The following is a 15,390-nucleotide window of genomic DNA, read 5'->3' as shown; positions in this document are numbered from 1 at the left end:
ATACATAGTATAATTCGGTGATTACTCTTGGATTCTTCAAAAATAAATGTGGAAACTACCAGGTTAGATTATTATGCAGACTGGAACTGGATAGAAAAAAGGTCGACTCTCTTAAGCAGCTAAATTTGTTATGCAACAAACAGCTCTTATGTAATTCAGAAATCTAATAGAACAAAATACGACAGCTAAGATTTTGAATTCTCAACAAAAAGAACCATTTGCTCGAAGGAACTACTCCCAAGTGATTTCCATACTGTTGTCTTTTAAAATTTCTTTTCGTCGATGATATAAATCATCGATTCAAGTCTAGAATTATATTTCTTGTCAAAAAGCTTATTGATTTCCTTAGAACAATCAGGAACACAATCTTGTCGTACTTACAAACTCACTTCAAAACCAGCAAAACAGGAATACACATCCACAGGTCTACGCTCATTCAGTTTCTCAAGAATGAAAGAAAAAGGAGATAACTTGATCATGATCAAAACTTATTAACATAAAAATAAGAAAAAAACAAAAGAACCCAGAAATCACACACATACAAGAACTTGGTTTAGAAGAACAGGGTACCTGGATGAAAGTATTTGAATCTGGCCTAAACAGAGATCAGAGTACTGCTAAGACAAGTTTACAATACAATGTCAAAGGAAAAAAGAATGGAAGGTAAGTGACTGAGAGACGATCAATGTTCTAATCTGGCAAATGAAGTTAGTATCTCGAAACTCTTCAGTGAACTGAAACCTATCATTGAAAATGAAAAGGTTGTAATCGTATTTTCATTTTGTGGGTCCAAGTGCTTCCTGTACGATGTCGTTTATATGCCCTCGAAGCTGCCTGTTTTGACCATCTTCTCGAATCAGTATCCCCTTGACCACAGTTGGCAAGTTTGTAATAGATTTTAACCATTCTACATCCTGCATTGAAAATTTTCACTGATTAAACTAATATGAACAACAGTGAATTGATTCTGCTGCACAAGAATGTGACTCCAATTCCAACCTAAACATCAAGAAGGCTGAAGAATCATCTTAATTGGCTAACCAAGCAGTATTTTTCTCTAAATCATATCCATCTTCTCTAGCTGCTGTACAATTAAGAGTTCTGTTGCCGCCATTCTTATGCAAGTTAAAACTACCTTCCAACTTAAAGAAGCATCAAAGCTCTTATTTGTCCTGCAAATTCATTATATATAAATATTACTTGTTATGCAGATTGCTGATGCGTGAATTGATTTGTTCTCATTTTAATAAAAGCAAGAACTTCAAACAAAATGTGATAAACATGAAATTCAGGCAGATAGTGATAATTGTTTATGTTTCAATATGCAGTAAATTCTTTGAAATGGGTAGCACACCCTGCAAATACATGGTTGGTCAATGATATACTAATAAACAATTCAATTCTGCCAACATCCACAAGAACTCTAGGCCGAAACCTGAGAAGCCAAATACATGGTTTACTAAAAGGAAGTGTCCTGTTCTTTAACACTATCCGTCATCAGTTTGAAGAACATACATGAATCTTTGAAAAGCTTCCACATTCTCTTTCAGCTTATACTCGTCCTCGGCTCCTCCAGTGTAGAAGTCATAGTACATTTTTGGCAGGACTTTCTTAGCCATTATTTGGAACTCATTCACGTTACTGGCTCAGCTGCCATTTAACCTGAAAACCCATCAGCTTATATGCATTCAAGCTCACAACTCACCAGAGGATCAAGCAAGCACAGAAAATACAAGGAAAGCAAATACCTATAAGAGCATAGAAATCCCAGAAAATGACAAAGTCTAAGGAGCAGAAGCTATGCTGCAAGCCTGTAAGAGTGTACTTTAACTATTTTGTTTGGTATCTTATGCTGTTGTTTACTTACAAGTGATGTAATATTATTCACTACCTTACTTTTTAATGTTTTCATTTATAGTTATTTTTAATTTAGCAATTAATATCATTTTTTTTAATTCTCTTATTTGAAATAAAAAATTTTACAATATTTCAATTAAACTAATTTCTTTTCTACCCATTTTATGAATGAAAAAAAAAATCAATTCTTTGTAACTTAAAAATTAATTTTTAAAGTGTTAAAATCAGATTTATATTTTATTTTCTTCTCCCATTAATAAAATGATCATTTTAACTAATAAGTAAAACGCATCAAGATGACAACCCAAATCGAGATTATTATAATTGTTATTGATATTTCTCATTGTCTTGGGCATTAACAGAGGCTCAGAAACAAGAAAAGCTTAGCAGACATGCTAGTCCTAGCTGAAGCACACTTTGTGGCGGCACTAGAGCATCGATTGGAGCCTCTCACGCTCAGTCCTTACATGGCTCCTGCTAATATCTTTGAGACTAGGACAGCCAGAAAGGGCCATGGTGAGCTCAAGCTCATTCTTTAGCATTTCAATCACCTGTCTCACTCCTTGTCCTCCCTTCACTGCCAGCCCGTAGATAGCAGGCCTGCCAACCTGCAGTAAACGTTCATTATTTTCAGCTAGCAGCATCTGATTACATTATATTTACTCTTGTAGATGAAGTGACAAGTGAGCTTACAAAGACTCCTTGTGCACCGAGTGCCAATGCCTTGAAAACATCTGTTCCCCGGCGTACTCCTCCGTCAAGGAGGACCGGAACTTTCCCTTTAACAGCATCAACAACCTGAAGTCCAGGGATTCAAATGTATAACTTCAATGAGTATATATATTTTCATTTTGTGAGCAAAGGTATGTAGATAAGCAAAACTGGGTCACCTCTTCCAGTGCAGAAATAGTGGCAGGAGTAAAATCTAGCTGCCGAGCTCCATGATTGGACACAATAATTCCCTCGACGCCTACTTCTATGGCCTTCATGGCTGCCAATATTAAGTGAACAAGCTATTCAACCATGGCACAAACATAGATGCATGTAAACTCTCAAAATACTCTTCTGGTGGGTGTATCTTCACTAACAAATGAAACAGAGAGAAGGGAAATAATTTCCTTTCTCGTCAAGCGGTTGCAGTCCTGAACTCTTTATAGTATAGCAGTTGAATGGTTCCTTATATCCATGAAAACAACAATAAGGGAAATGAAGAAATGAACATAACATCAGAAGCCACTTGATTTTACCATCTTCACGAGTCAGTATCCCCTTGACCACAATTGGCAATTTTGTAATAGATTTTAACCATCCTACATCCTGCATTGAAAATTTTCACTAATTAGACCAACATGAACAATAGTAAATTCATTCTGCTGCACTAGAAATGCCACACCAATTCCAACCCAGACATCAAGATCTGCAAATTATAACAAAAAGATTTGTTTAATGTTTCGCACCTTCCAACATAAAGAAGCATCAAAGGTTTCATTCGCATAAGCTTCTAAGCTAGAACCTTTGTCCTGCAAATTCATTATAAAGAAATAACACTTGTTCTGCAGATTGTTCTTCAGATGAGCAAAGTGATGTGTTCTCTTTTTAATAAAAGGAAGATTTTGAACCAAAATATAATAAAACCAACAACACCAATTTAGGCAGACAACGAAGTTATTTAAATTTAAATTTGCAGTAAATTTTTGAAATACCCACTTCAATTATTGTACTCACAGATACAACTTGAGTTGATAAAAGACCCTCCAAATTCTTCAGCTGAGGTACAATCATGCTGCAGCAGTTATGGCACTTAATTTTCATATGAGATGGGAACATAGTTTAATAATGTAAAGCATTTCAACCAAACTATAACAGTGAGTGTGTTCAGACTAATTTAAAGGGGAAGAAATGATAGGCACTTGTTCTTTATGTCTGCTTCTCTTCGACCGAGTCTCGGACAATCAACTGTGAGGATAATAGCTTTGTATCCATTCCTTTCAGCTCTCTGCACTAAGTTGGCAGCTATACTGCGTCTCTTATACACCTAAACGCAGATGTATGCTTAATTGTAGTCAGTTCTTTCAGTAAAATTACAATTTTCACAGAGAAAAGGATCTAATCTATGACTTTCAAAACTAAAAGGAACTCAGAAAGGCCAATACATATAATTGAAAGAACCGAACAGCATTGCAGCTTGCAGCAACCTCTTCCAGACTGCATGTAGCAGAGAAGGATAAAACCTGAAATGAAAACAAGTCATTATTGAAGCACCTAAAGTATGAGAATTAGCTTAACATTTATTAATTGGATACCATTATGGTGTTACATGCAGCTGCTGCTGTGGCAGTAGCAATTTCTCCTGTGAAAATAAAAAAAGCAGGCGCCGGCCGGCATCAGAAAATGAAAAATGCACAGTTAAGAATTCTTCAGTGAGAATTTATGACCTTCAGGGTGAGCTAGCTTATGCATAGAGGTTGGAGCTATCATTATAGGTGATGATATAGTGTGACCAAGTATAGTAGTAGACAATTCAATTCTGCTAACATCCACAAGAACTCTAGGCCGAAACCTGAGAAGCCAAAATGGATGATTTACTAAAAGGAAGTGTCCTGTTTTATACGTTTATCAATTATCAGTTTCAAGCATATACGTGATTCTTTGAAAAGCTTCCACATTCTCTTTCAGTGTATACTGGTCCTCTGCTCCTCCAGTGTAGAAGTCATAGTACATTTTTGGCAGGACTTTCTTAGCCATAATTTGGAATTCATTCAAGTTAACTGGTTCAGCTGCCATTTTAACCTGCAAACAAACACAGTTATATATCTATCTTCCCAGTAACTTAGACTAGATCAATATCAACTACATATATGTTCTTAAGTAGCTCAAATTTCATCTGCAGCAAGTTCAGTTCAGAAAACAGGTAAAGAGGATTGAAAACAGAGAATCATCACATTTGACTCATTTTAATAATGGACCAAATTCAGGAATAGAATATCCTTTTTCCTTTTTGCTGTTTAAGAAATCCACTTTTTATGTGAAATTAAGTGAAAATCACATCTACTTAAAGATTTCATGAAATAATATTTAATAATCTTATAAATGAACTTGAAATAGGAACTTTGAAAGAGGAAATGCTGATTTACATAATTATTCCTACTTTATTTCCAAAGAAAACAAAATATTCCCTAAAATTTGAAGAAATTTTTGTGAAGATGATTGCTTTTGTTTTTGATAGCTAAATCCCTGCAGACGTAATAGTATGCACTTCCTAAATGACTTCTCACAGATAATATGTTAAATTTGCAAACAAGTTTATTACAACAGTACAAATAATTCAGCTGACCTTTCTCAAGAAAAAAGATAGCATTTTTAGGTACATGCATGTGCATGAAACTGAGAATTGGATGGTATACAAAGACCATTTCTGCTTTTGGATTTACATTATTTATAGATAATAAAGAACTAAAAAGCTGGAAAATAAATCTTCATAAAAGAGTATTAGAGACACCAAAGATTGCACCAGCCAGTAAACTCCGATAAGGCGATAACCCACCAAGAACTTACCGGCAATCAAGGCCAAAACTCACGAGAGGATCAAGAGCAAGCTAACTACAAGAAAAGCAAACCTGATAAGAGCAAAGAAATACCAGAAAAATGAGCTGTAAGCCTGTAAGAGTGTATTTCGGAGTTGTGGTTATGTGATAAGACAAAACGTGGATGGATTAAATCATGAAACGAAAGTAAATTTTGGGCAGGAAAAAGGAAATTAAAGTTGCGTTGAGTATTGTGATTGTTATCCTTTGTCATTGTCTGCTCACAAGTGACGTTTCAAGTGGTCCCCCATCAAACAGCTTCAGGGGAACGCAGTCAGAGGCTTCAAATCTTATTTAATGCAATGACAAAATACTCTGGATTCAATTGACATTTTTTGACGCAGTGAAAAAAATTATCAATAGATGAATGGAAAATAAGTTAACTTTTAAGAATGTATTTCCCATGGAGATAAACATATGGAACCTTAGTGTCTAATATAGTTAGAATTTATATCGGATTAAAGATACCGATAGAGATGAGAGAATATCAAGAGGAGGAAGTTTGCTCAGAAGAGGAGTTTGCAATTGTGGGATATTCTTGCATGAACAATGTTGTAATTGTCATTTTTATTTATGTTGTTTCCAAGCAATTCAAGGATGAACAGAAACTTTTAATTTTTTTGTCCTTTTGCCACCTTTTTACTTTCTTGTTTTTCACATTTGGCTTTGCTTGCTTGGATCGTAGTTGTACTTTGGCTTTGTTTTCACCTATGTTACTAGTACTAGACTGAAATTTGGAACCGTAATTTTCCGCTTCCATCAACTTCATACTCGAAGAGAAATGTATAGAGCTTCATTTGCAGGATCTAACAAATTTCTCCTATGTTCTGGTAGCATCTCCACTCTAGCTTGCTTTATGCAACGATGAAGGATGAAAACTTGGAATAGCTTATCAAAAAAGGAGAAAAAAACAAAACAAGAGTAAACAAAGAAACAAACAAAAGAAAGAAATGTAATATGCTTCAAAGCCCTCACAACAAGAGTAAACATGCGATCAGGCAGAAGTTCTGCAACTGTAATGCAAGTATTACCCATAGCTCAATGCAACAATTTTCTCATTTCATACACCAATTAAGAATTCCAAAAAAATATCTAGCCCAAGACACTCAATACCATCAAAAACTGAAACAAAATGTTCAGTCCCTCAATGGTGTAAAGCTTCCTTTGGCCACAAATCTATCTTGGGTCATGCAAAAATTTGCAGTTTTCTCCATAATAGCATCTTCCTTGAGCATAAAATTTGCATAGCTGCTCTTGTTGGTAGCCATGCTTATTCACGAGGTACATTGCTCGGTGATGGTGCGTGCTCGTCAATGGCTGCCTTTGATGGTGCGTCTCTGATAACCTGTTTATCCCAATTTTGTTGGGTTGCTTGCTGAAAATATGATGATCATCATTCATATAGAAGTTAGAGAACCATGAACCAACTTTTTCAATGTTGTGTTGTGCAACTTCTCGAGTGCCGATATGATCAACCAAGTTGTGAGGAACTCCGTGGGAATTACCATTCTCCCTTCGGTATGTTTGCAGTTTGGGTTGAAATGGCTGTTTCTCAGTTTCAACAGAAAAACCTGACCATTGAGGAGGTTGATTTGATTGTTTAAAAGAATCAGCCAATGTATCTGACCGTTGATGTTGGATTCCTAGCCAGTGAGGCCTGCCAACCATCTTTAACATATCAATGGATGATCTTGATTTCTGAGGTTGAACTACAGGCTGCAAAGGCCTACTTTCCATTGTGCCGTGCGATTGAATTGTCATCTTCCTAGAATCAACAGATAAACCTGACACTTGAGGTTCAGGAGCAGCTTTTTGTAAGTTAATAGATGAACCTGATTGTCGACCCCGAATTTCCTGATTTGCTTTTAAGGTTGAACTTATTTGAGACTGCCTCCTGTTTCTGTCCTCCTTTGTCAAAGTCCTTTAAGTACACAGAATTTAAGCATATAAGCATATTTGAACAATCAAGTTTCCAGAGACCAGCATGCCTAATACTTAGGCTCAAATTCCAATAAAAATAAATACTATTTAAGTACCTATTTTCCCTGAGAACTTTCCTTCTTTCCTTTTCCTGGATACGGGTTTCTCTAGCATGCCTAGCCAGAGAGCCCCTAGAGTGCTTTTCAATCAAAATTTTACGTCTCTCCTCTTCGTTTTCCCATCTCTAAGGTGATGAAGGATATGTCACTATTTTTAGATCAACAGTAGATGACAGAAAACAAATATCTTTTACCAGTCACAAACCTGTCTCAAAGTCTTCAGTTTGTATAAATTGCGACCCTTTATTAGGAGAGGATGAAGTGGAGGGAGCGGCTTCTCTCCTTTGCTCCAAAGGACCTCTATCTGATCAAATAAGCAAAAGTTTACCCATTAGCACAAGAAGATTGATGAAATCAGCACAGATGCACCAAGGTTTATCAGTCGCATTCTGATGACTCACCGTAAAGGTATGCTGTTGCTTTGCAGCACCATAGCTTTCCTTCACTATTCGACCAGCAACTATCCTTGTGCCACAAGGAGGACCACTGGCACTACGTGATGCTATATTGTACCTAGAAAATTAGGAACAGATAAGCCTATGTATTCCAAATTAGAGAAAAGTTATTATGAATAATATAAGTGTGATGACTCTAACAGGAAAAATAAATGAATGAACTGAATGTTCCCTTGAAAGACAAGATTAATGACGAGTGGAAACATATGCAAACAAGAAAGCCATATAGATCAAACTTAGTTTAAGGACTCCCATCATATGCAGAGTAATTGTTTCACAAAGAAAGTAGTACAACGGCTTACAGTTCATAAACATTCTGCTCAAACATGACAACATCGCCCATACATGCATCACCTGCCAAAGAAAAAAGACAGTTTTCTAAGCATAAACATGAAACGAAAGCGAAATATAGATAGAATAATAAAACTGATAAAAGACTAGGAAAATGATCAAATATATAACATGAAGGAAAGCGTCATCCTTGCCTTCGGCCACCGGGTAAAGGAAAAAAATTATATTTAACCCGTCACAAGAGTACCACTGATGACCATTGAACTGCTTATTAACTAATCACATAATCTGACGGTTACCCTTCTTGCCCAAGGTGGTTATACATCTAAACTAATTTTAATAATAATTTAAAGATATAATGAGCTTACCTTTACAATCCAAAACAAAGCTAGATGCGGGATACTTTTTTTCACCTCCTTCATTCAAAATCCTAAAATAACAGGAAAAAAAATGACAGGAAGGAAATAAAAAACAACAAAAATGATTTTGAGAAATATTTATCATCAACAAAGAAGAGGTAAAAAATTACTCTTGATGCTCCCTTATGCGCTGAATAAGTATGTCCTTTTTGCCAGTCAATCTCAATCCATTCTTCCTCAAATATACTTTACACTGCTCCACCTTCAGCTTCTCTAGCTTCCCAACTGAAACCAATTTGTGACCCACAAAAATCACATTTTCACTTACCTCAATTTTTGTCAATCCGAAAGGGGAAAAAAAACCAAAAAAAAAAGTGTCTTATTATAAGTCCTGTACCGAGTACTGACCACCTATGATCTCTTGAACTTGTTCAAAACTTTTCTCATCAATTTCTCCCACATTCATCTCCGCCTCTTCTGGGCCTACCTCGACATCGACATCCATGTCCAAATTTTTGCCATTGCTGGACCAAAATAATTAAACAACGGTTGTTAGTATTCATCGACAGCACTTCAAAAATGATATCTAAAAAGAAGTTTGGTAGCATACCGAAAGTTTGATTTCTTCTTGATAGAGAGTTTAGCGAGTTTGCATCGAGTGCTCTCCTCAAGAACGCTATAACTTGGATCCATATCCGAATCATACTCTGCATCGGACCCTCCACCTTCACTGTAATCTTCTTCCTCCTCCTCTTCAAGGTCTCGGTGATGTTGGGGTTTTTGTTGCTCAAAGTTTGCCATTTATGGATTTGATTCTGCAACTCTAACTAGGGTTTGTGCTTCGTTTACAAAAACACAAATTCTGAAGGGTTACAAATGAAGGGTGTTTTTCAAAAAAAAAATGTAGCCGTTGGGGAGTTTTTCTCGGATTGGACGGTAAATATAGATTTATTGGTTTTTAATTGAATTTATTCTTTTATTAATTCTTTTAGTAATAAATCAAATTTAATACAAATAACTATTCTCAACTTAAATGTGATAGTACAATGTTTTAAAAAATATTAATAGAGGTTTTACGATATAAAATATATTAAATATTTATATCAAATTTTCTACATATTTAATTAAAATGCTAAAATTTATATGAAATATTTAGTTTTAATTCTATTAATTTTCTGTTGTTTTCAGTATCATATTACAAATTTTTATAGTATAATATTGATAATTTTCCATGCAAAATAAGTAATGAATAACTGCCCCGTCTTATGCAAATGCATGAATTATATCTTTAATAGAAAATTTTCTTTTACCAAAATTATAAGGGTTAGAGGTAGGCCGATGGATTACGAGTTTGTTACAGTTTTTATTAAATATTAAAATTGAAATTAAATATTTTATTTTTTATTTTTAAAATTTATATTTAAAACTAAATTTCAGTACAATTTTAATATAATTTAAATAATTTTAATATAGTTTCGGTTAGTTTTTAGTTTTTATTTTAATTTTTTTAAATTTTAATTTCAATTTAAATTTTAATTTTTATAAATAAAATTATAATATTATTACATATATTTTAAAATATTAAATAACTAATATCAAAATACTAATAAAAATAAAAATATTAATATTTAAACAATAATAATATCAATATTAATATATATTTTATATAATTCAAGTAAAAATATTATATTATTTTATATATAATTATTAATTATCTATTTTTAATATAAAAATATATGTATAATTAATATATAAAAATATGTTATATTATTAATATGTGATTCACTCATATCATATAGTTAAAAATTATAAAATAGTCAATATATTTATAGTTGAAATAATAAATATATATATATATAAAACTTATTTAGATGGAATACCGGATTGTTATGCGCGACCCTAGTTAGACGATGGACGAGTTGAACCTTTAGTACCAAATTATATCTGGCACTGCTTCAATAGAACCTATATTATGGACTTTTAAATACAAATGCTGCATGGTTTAAAAAACTGCGCTGGTTTTCAATTAACAGACTGAAAACTGTGCAAATTCCATTGCGTATGGTTTCTGTTCAGCGGACAGAACTTTCTTCTACACAAAAGCATGAGCCACAAGATGATTCTTTCTTCCTCGTTCTAAACACTGACATGCCTTTTTCCACATATCCATGAAATCTACAAGCTTGCAGTCTGCATAAGTAATAATTTCCTGTGGTTCTGATCTGAACATACTTCATGGTCTTCCCGACAATCATACAACTGATTCTAAAGATAGTTCAACAAGGTTTCATTATCTTGTTAAACAAACAACTCAGCTGTAGAGGAACTCTGCTAGTAAAAGGAATCAGATGCTGTGGAAAGAGAACATTACTGCAAATTATTTGTCAAGCAGATTCAGAACAGCATTAAAAGATATAAGGCATAAGAAACTTGCATATATATAGTATGTGATGCAGAGTAATTGTCTAAAATCGTACACCTCTCCATTGCAGAATTAAACCCACCAAGATTTACCTCTTCTTTTTTACCTCATCAAACAATTGAACTCTTGATTTAATCATGGTATTTTGGTTTTACTTAGCAGCTTTTTTGTCATTTACAATTGGATTTTTTGACAGTTTCTGCAGTGGTAGCTCCATCAACAGCTTTTGCTACCTTCTTATCACATTCCTAGCCGAATCCTTCTCTATTTTCACATTCTCAAATTTATCACCCACCTTGCCTTGGTCAGAAAAAAGTATGATGCCTGCAATCAGTTTTAAAAACATCAAACATGGTATGCAGTCTCATAAACAATATATTGCCAGGCTTTTCAGTGACGATCCTATTCACCAGCACACAGCACGTAGGGCTGCCCCTTTTTTTGCAATACATTTCCTGATCAAGCAAAGCTCGTGACAAAAACTAATGCAGATAGCACCCAAAAACTAAAAAAGGCAAATTGTTTGCTTCTGGAATACTACCAACAGATAATAAATAAAAGATTGCGGCAACACATAAATCGTGACGTAATTTAAAACTTCTAGGAAGTGTATAAATGTAATTGTAGATCACATACTGATGGCCATAACCATGTAGACCAATATATAGTCTCTATAAAGCATTGAGAATATATAAATTTGCTTGTGTCCAATGTATTTTAGCTCCTTAACTTGTAAATCAAAGGGTCTCTCTTTAACAGCTCCAAATGGTTGTCGGGGCTCCTTAAAGTACAAGTCCTTTTAAACAGAGTGTCCCCTGAACAAAAACTACAGCTCAACTTGAAACATGATTCAAGTCTTTACCTGCATCTAGCCCCAATCAGAAGTCCCTCAAGTTCAAAATGATTCCCATGAACACAAATAATTGACAGCAATACAGAGAAACCCAGGAAAATGATGCAACAATTCTCAGAAACCATGGAAGGCAACTGGATCACCAGATCTTCGTTTTAACCCAGAAAAGGAGGAAGACAACTCCCAACACGATAGCGACAGGAGCCCACTTTCTAATTAAGGCCTGCACTCAAACAGTGTAAAGGAAGAACATGACAAATAAATTTCAAATATCTTTTCCAATCAAAGATGTTTATCTCCTGCAAGACACAAAGCATAACTAAACAAAACAATGAACACCACCACCAAACAAAAAGCACGCTTGAAAAGAGTTTAATCCATCCCATTGCAAAAGCACAATATCTAACTTAAATTTTTGCGCATGATCCACATTAATGCAATTGGTAAGGATCCTTTTCCATTATAGACCTACCATTTATCATTGGGTTAATAATGCATTCTTTCATGCTTCCAAGAATGTAGTAAAAGGAAAGGGGCATTAATATTGAATTCCATTCATTTTCTCACGAGAATTTGTACATGCTTAAAAGCGGCATTACAAAAATTCGTGCACAACCTTTCTTTCTTTTGGATATGAAAAGTTTCAAATTCATAAGTACTCATGCAGGGCCTAAGACATTCACATATCCATGACCAATAAACACAAAGCAGCCAGTTGTATTACACATGCAATATAAATACTAGATCACTATAACTAACCTGTCTATTCAAATCCCTCGCCTTGTCAGCATATATACGAGATTCTGATGTTAACCGACTTGACATTTCGCTGACCTCTGCATTATCAGTAAAACATGTAAGGTGCATTTTGTTCAGTACGACATCATGTGTTTTCTGTTAATGGCTCTCAAAAAATGTCAGAAAACAGAAGCAGATGACCAACATCAAATACACAAAATAATACAAACATAACATAGGACAGCTCAAGTGCAAATCTACTTGTAAAGAACACATGCAACAAGGTTTTCGAAAAAATAATTCCCATAACATGTGATATATATGGTATTCTAGCTTACCCAACCTTGACCCATGTGATTTGAATGAACTGACTGCAAAGGCTGAGAGTGATGAAAGTCGAACAAAGAAGGTAATACAGTAGAACTCAGCTTTCTAATATTTTCCCTAGCAAGACCAAACACCTCCAGAATTTTCCAAAGAAACATGTATACAGCAAATAGTATTCCTCTTAAAGATATCACAACAGACGAATGTAACTAAAGGAAGCTGTTTGACTTTTCCCCCTATAGAGAATGTCATACATGCAATTGCAGTTTCTATTACCTTCAATTCTGGAAACCAAAGGTGTTTATGTTAATAGACCCAACAAGCTTGAGGTCTAAATTATTTATCATAATGCAAAGAAACACGACTTGGTTAACCTGTCAAACCAGTTTTCATCTGCATGCATTGATCAACTCATCAAATCTTGCAAGCATGGGTAATTAAAAATATCGGATACTTATTTTAATCTGAGATCTTCCCCACATCCTAATTATGATATCCAGCATTTTATTATTTAGAGATTCATTAAGCAAAAGAAGAACAACATAATCTACAGAAAATAAGTGATACTGAAAATAGAAGGGGGTGTATCTTACGGTCTAGTTTTTCACCAACACCAAGTACTTCCTGCACATTGCGAGTCATTACTTGGTGAACTTCATAGAGTTCATCATTCAACTTTGCAATATTCCGCTGAGTACGGGTGTCCTGGTACAATTTCTTTGTTTTCTGTATGAAAGTATCTTCAAAAAATAAACATGAAACAAAAGGTCAAGCCTAGCAGAGGTATAGAAAACAATATCAACAAATATTAAGCATGAAAAATAAGTTTAATGAAGTGAAAAGACCTACCGAACTTTATGAAGGCATAAGGTCGAGCAGCAGTTTCAATCTGAACCCCATTAACACGCTCAAATTCATTTTTCAGGTCTTCCAAGTACTGAAAGGCCAGCTTCTTAGGATAAGTACGGTCACACATCGTGAGGTAACAAACACGTCCTTCAATAATATAACTAAGAATTAAAGTCAAAGGAAATGATGACACAGATGAACTTCCACACGCATATTTTAATAAGTTAACAGATAGAATGGAATAATTGCACTACATATGAACATTAGAACAGGATAACACACAGCTCAAAGCCAGGGACAAACAATGTTAAATTAACAATAAATAAAGTGAGATTTAAGTTAGCTCATTAAGAAATAATTGATCTCATTAGCACAGATACTTTCCGTGTGCAAGTGTTGAAAGCATATAAGTCCAAAATTCAAAAGGCAATCCCATGAATAAATCTAAGCAAAGCAGGATACTGGAAGACATAAGGACCAGTTTCAATGGACATCCTTGAAGGCTCATTTTGGCGTGTAGTGAGATTCTTAAACAAAGCCTTCACTTGTTGTTTATACATTTCAATTTCTTTCACATCACGACCATCATCCAATCCCTCAGCTAGTGGAAGCCCGTCAGTGACACGGGCAATCATTGTCAGCTTCACCATTTTTACTTTCTATCTTCCTCAAATATACAGAATAACTGCATTTCGTTAAACATAGAAAACCCAGATACATGAGATGGCAAACAAGATGAATTTGAAAAAAACAACTCTTTCAAACTGGCGTTTTAGCAAGAATAAGAAGCCTAAGCTTCTCTATTTAGTATTATCAAGAATCACTAGCAATTGGCATCACTTGCAATTGGCAAAACATTCAACTGAGATAAGAAACCACACGCTGAATACGCGAATGGCAAAGAATCCCAAATGAGCGAGAGAGAGACCCAGTTCTTCTTTTTGACAAAATCATTGAAGCTAACCATGACTAATGCAATAGGAAATAAAGCAATAAAACAAGATACCTGTGATCTATCTCCGATGAAATAACTAACAGATAAAATCATTTAAGCATTTGTTTGCAAATTTGCAAAATAACTATCAAATCAATGTGGAACTAAACACGTAATTATCCAATCACAGACGCTTATCATGAGAAGTACCTGACTACAGCATCTGGAATTATGGTTTCGATGATGCAAGAGATCTGGGGAAGAGAGAGAGCCGATGGTGAAATGCTCGAGCAAAAACGGAGATTGGGGTAAAATGGAAAAAGTATAGTGGGGGTTTATTTATTATATTTTTGAAAAAAAATAATAATGGTAAATTAAAAACAGGTGCTGTGTAGAGGTTGTACTCTGAGACTGAAACGGCCAAAGGTACAATATCCAAATAGCTTTCAATTAAGGTCCCTTGAGTTTTTTTTTTTTTTTTTTTTTTTTTTTCATATAAGATACTAATAATTTATTATCAAACTCCATCCAATCCTATTTATTTTTTATCTATATTCAAAAATATATAATTAAATTAATATAGTAAAAATAGTAATACATTTTATATTACCTTTTTTAATATATTCCTTAATTATATTGTTACATTAGTGAATTATTTTTTAAATTAAAAAATATATTTTTT

The 15,390-nt window shown here is 34.3% G+C and overlaps 4 protein-coding genes across 12 annotated transcripts; all 4 read right to left on the bottom strand.

The window, feature by feature from the left end:
- Positions 1 to 569: 569 nt before the first annotated feature.
- On the bottom strand, positions 570 to 5,904 carry LOC110625860 (peroxisomal (S)-2-hydroxy-acid oxidase GLO4). 9 transcript variants are annotated; one of them, XM_021771536.2, is made up of 15 exons: positions 5,402 to 5,803; positions 4,499 to 4,647; positions 4,293 to 4,417; positions 4,161 to 4,207; positions 4,011 to 4,088; positions 3,768 to 3,892; positions 3,565 to 3,640; positions 3,315 to 3,377; positions 3,105 to 3,174; positions 2,748 to 2,848; positions 2,551 to 2,655; positions 2,250 to 2,465; positions 1,436 to 1,662; positions 1,000 to 1,172; positions 570 to 914 (listed from the first exon to the last, which is right to left on the bottom strand). In XM_021771536.2, exons 2-12 carry the CDS (start codon positions 4,639 to 4,641, stop codon positions 2,286 to 2,288), a joined length of 1,113 nt encoding a protein of 370 aa, XP_021627228.1. In that variant the 5' UTR covers positions 4,642 to 4,647; positions 5,402 to 5,803; the 3' UTR covers positions 570 to 914; positions 1,000 to 1,172; positions 1,436 to 1,662; positions 2,250 to 2,285. The 9 variants fall into 9 exon arrangements, with proteins under 9 accessions (XP_021627228.1, XP_021627230.1, XP_021627229.1 ...); XM_021771538.2 differs by having other exon boundaries at positions 5,475 to 5,802; XM_021771537.2 differs by having other exon boundaries at positions 5,496 to 5,794.
- LOC122725127 (peroxisomal (S)-2-hydroxy-acid oxidase GLO4-like) lies at positions 777 to 1,619 on the bottom strand. Its single transcript, XM_043961858.1, has 3 exons — positions 1,516 to 1,619; positions 1,136 to 1,172; positions 777 to 914 (listed from the first exon to the last, which is right to left on the bottom strand). Exons 1-3 carry the CDS (start codon positions 1,617 to 1,619, stop codon positions 777 to 779), a joined length of 279 nt encoding a protein of 92 aa, XP_043817793.1.
- Positions 5,905 to 6,366: 462 nt separating the features above from the next.
- On the bottom strand, positions 6,367 to 9,590 carry LOC110626161 (zinc finger CCCH domain-containing protein 62). Its single transcript, XM_021771933.2, has 9 exons — positions 9,196 to 9,590; positions 8,994 to 9,109; positions 8,756 to 8,870; positions 8,595 to 8,656; positions 8,238 to 8,289; positions 7,882 to 7,993; positions 7,686 to 7,784; positions 7,478 to 7,605; positions 6,367 to 7,362 (listed from the first exon to the last, which is right to left on the bottom strand). The coding sequence occupies exons 1-9, from the start codon at positions 9,384 to 9,386 to the stop codon at positions 6,618 to 6,620; spliced, it is 1,620 nt and encodes a 539-aa protein (XP_021627625.1). The 5' UTR covers positions 9,387 to 9,590; the 3' UTR covers positions 6,367 to 6,617.
- Positions 9,591 to 11,576: 1,986 nt separating this feature from the next.
- On the bottom strand, positions 11,577 to 15,070 carry LOC110627207 (25.3 kDa vesicle transport protein). Its single transcript, XM_021773490.2, has 6 exons — positions 14,919 to 15,070; positions 14,237 to 14,459; positions 13,775 to 13,935; positions 13,519 to 13,665; positions 12,620 to 12,696; positions 11,577 to 12,083 (listed from the first exon to the last, which is right to left on the bottom strand). Exons 2-6 carry the CDS (start codon positions 14,422 to 14,424, stop codon positions 12,000 to 12,002), a joined length of 657 nt encoding a protein of 218 aa, XP_021629182.1. The 5' UTR covers positions 14,425 to 14,459; positions 14,919 to 15,070; the 3' UTR covers positions 11,577 to 11,999.
- Between the last annotated feature and the right edge of the window lie 320 nt (positions 15,071 to 15,390).

This window comes from Manihot esculenta, chromosome 11, assembly GCF_001659605.2.
Source record: "Manihot esculenta cultivar AM560-2 chromosome 11, M.esculenta_v8, whole genome shotgun sequence".
In the NCBI taxonomy this organism is placed as follows: domain Eukaryota; kingdom Viridiplantae; phylum Streptophyta; class Magnoliopsida; order Malpighiales; family Euphorbiaceae; genus Manihot; species Manihot esculenta.
This window is presented reverse-complemented; position numbering and strand designations above follow the sequence as displayed.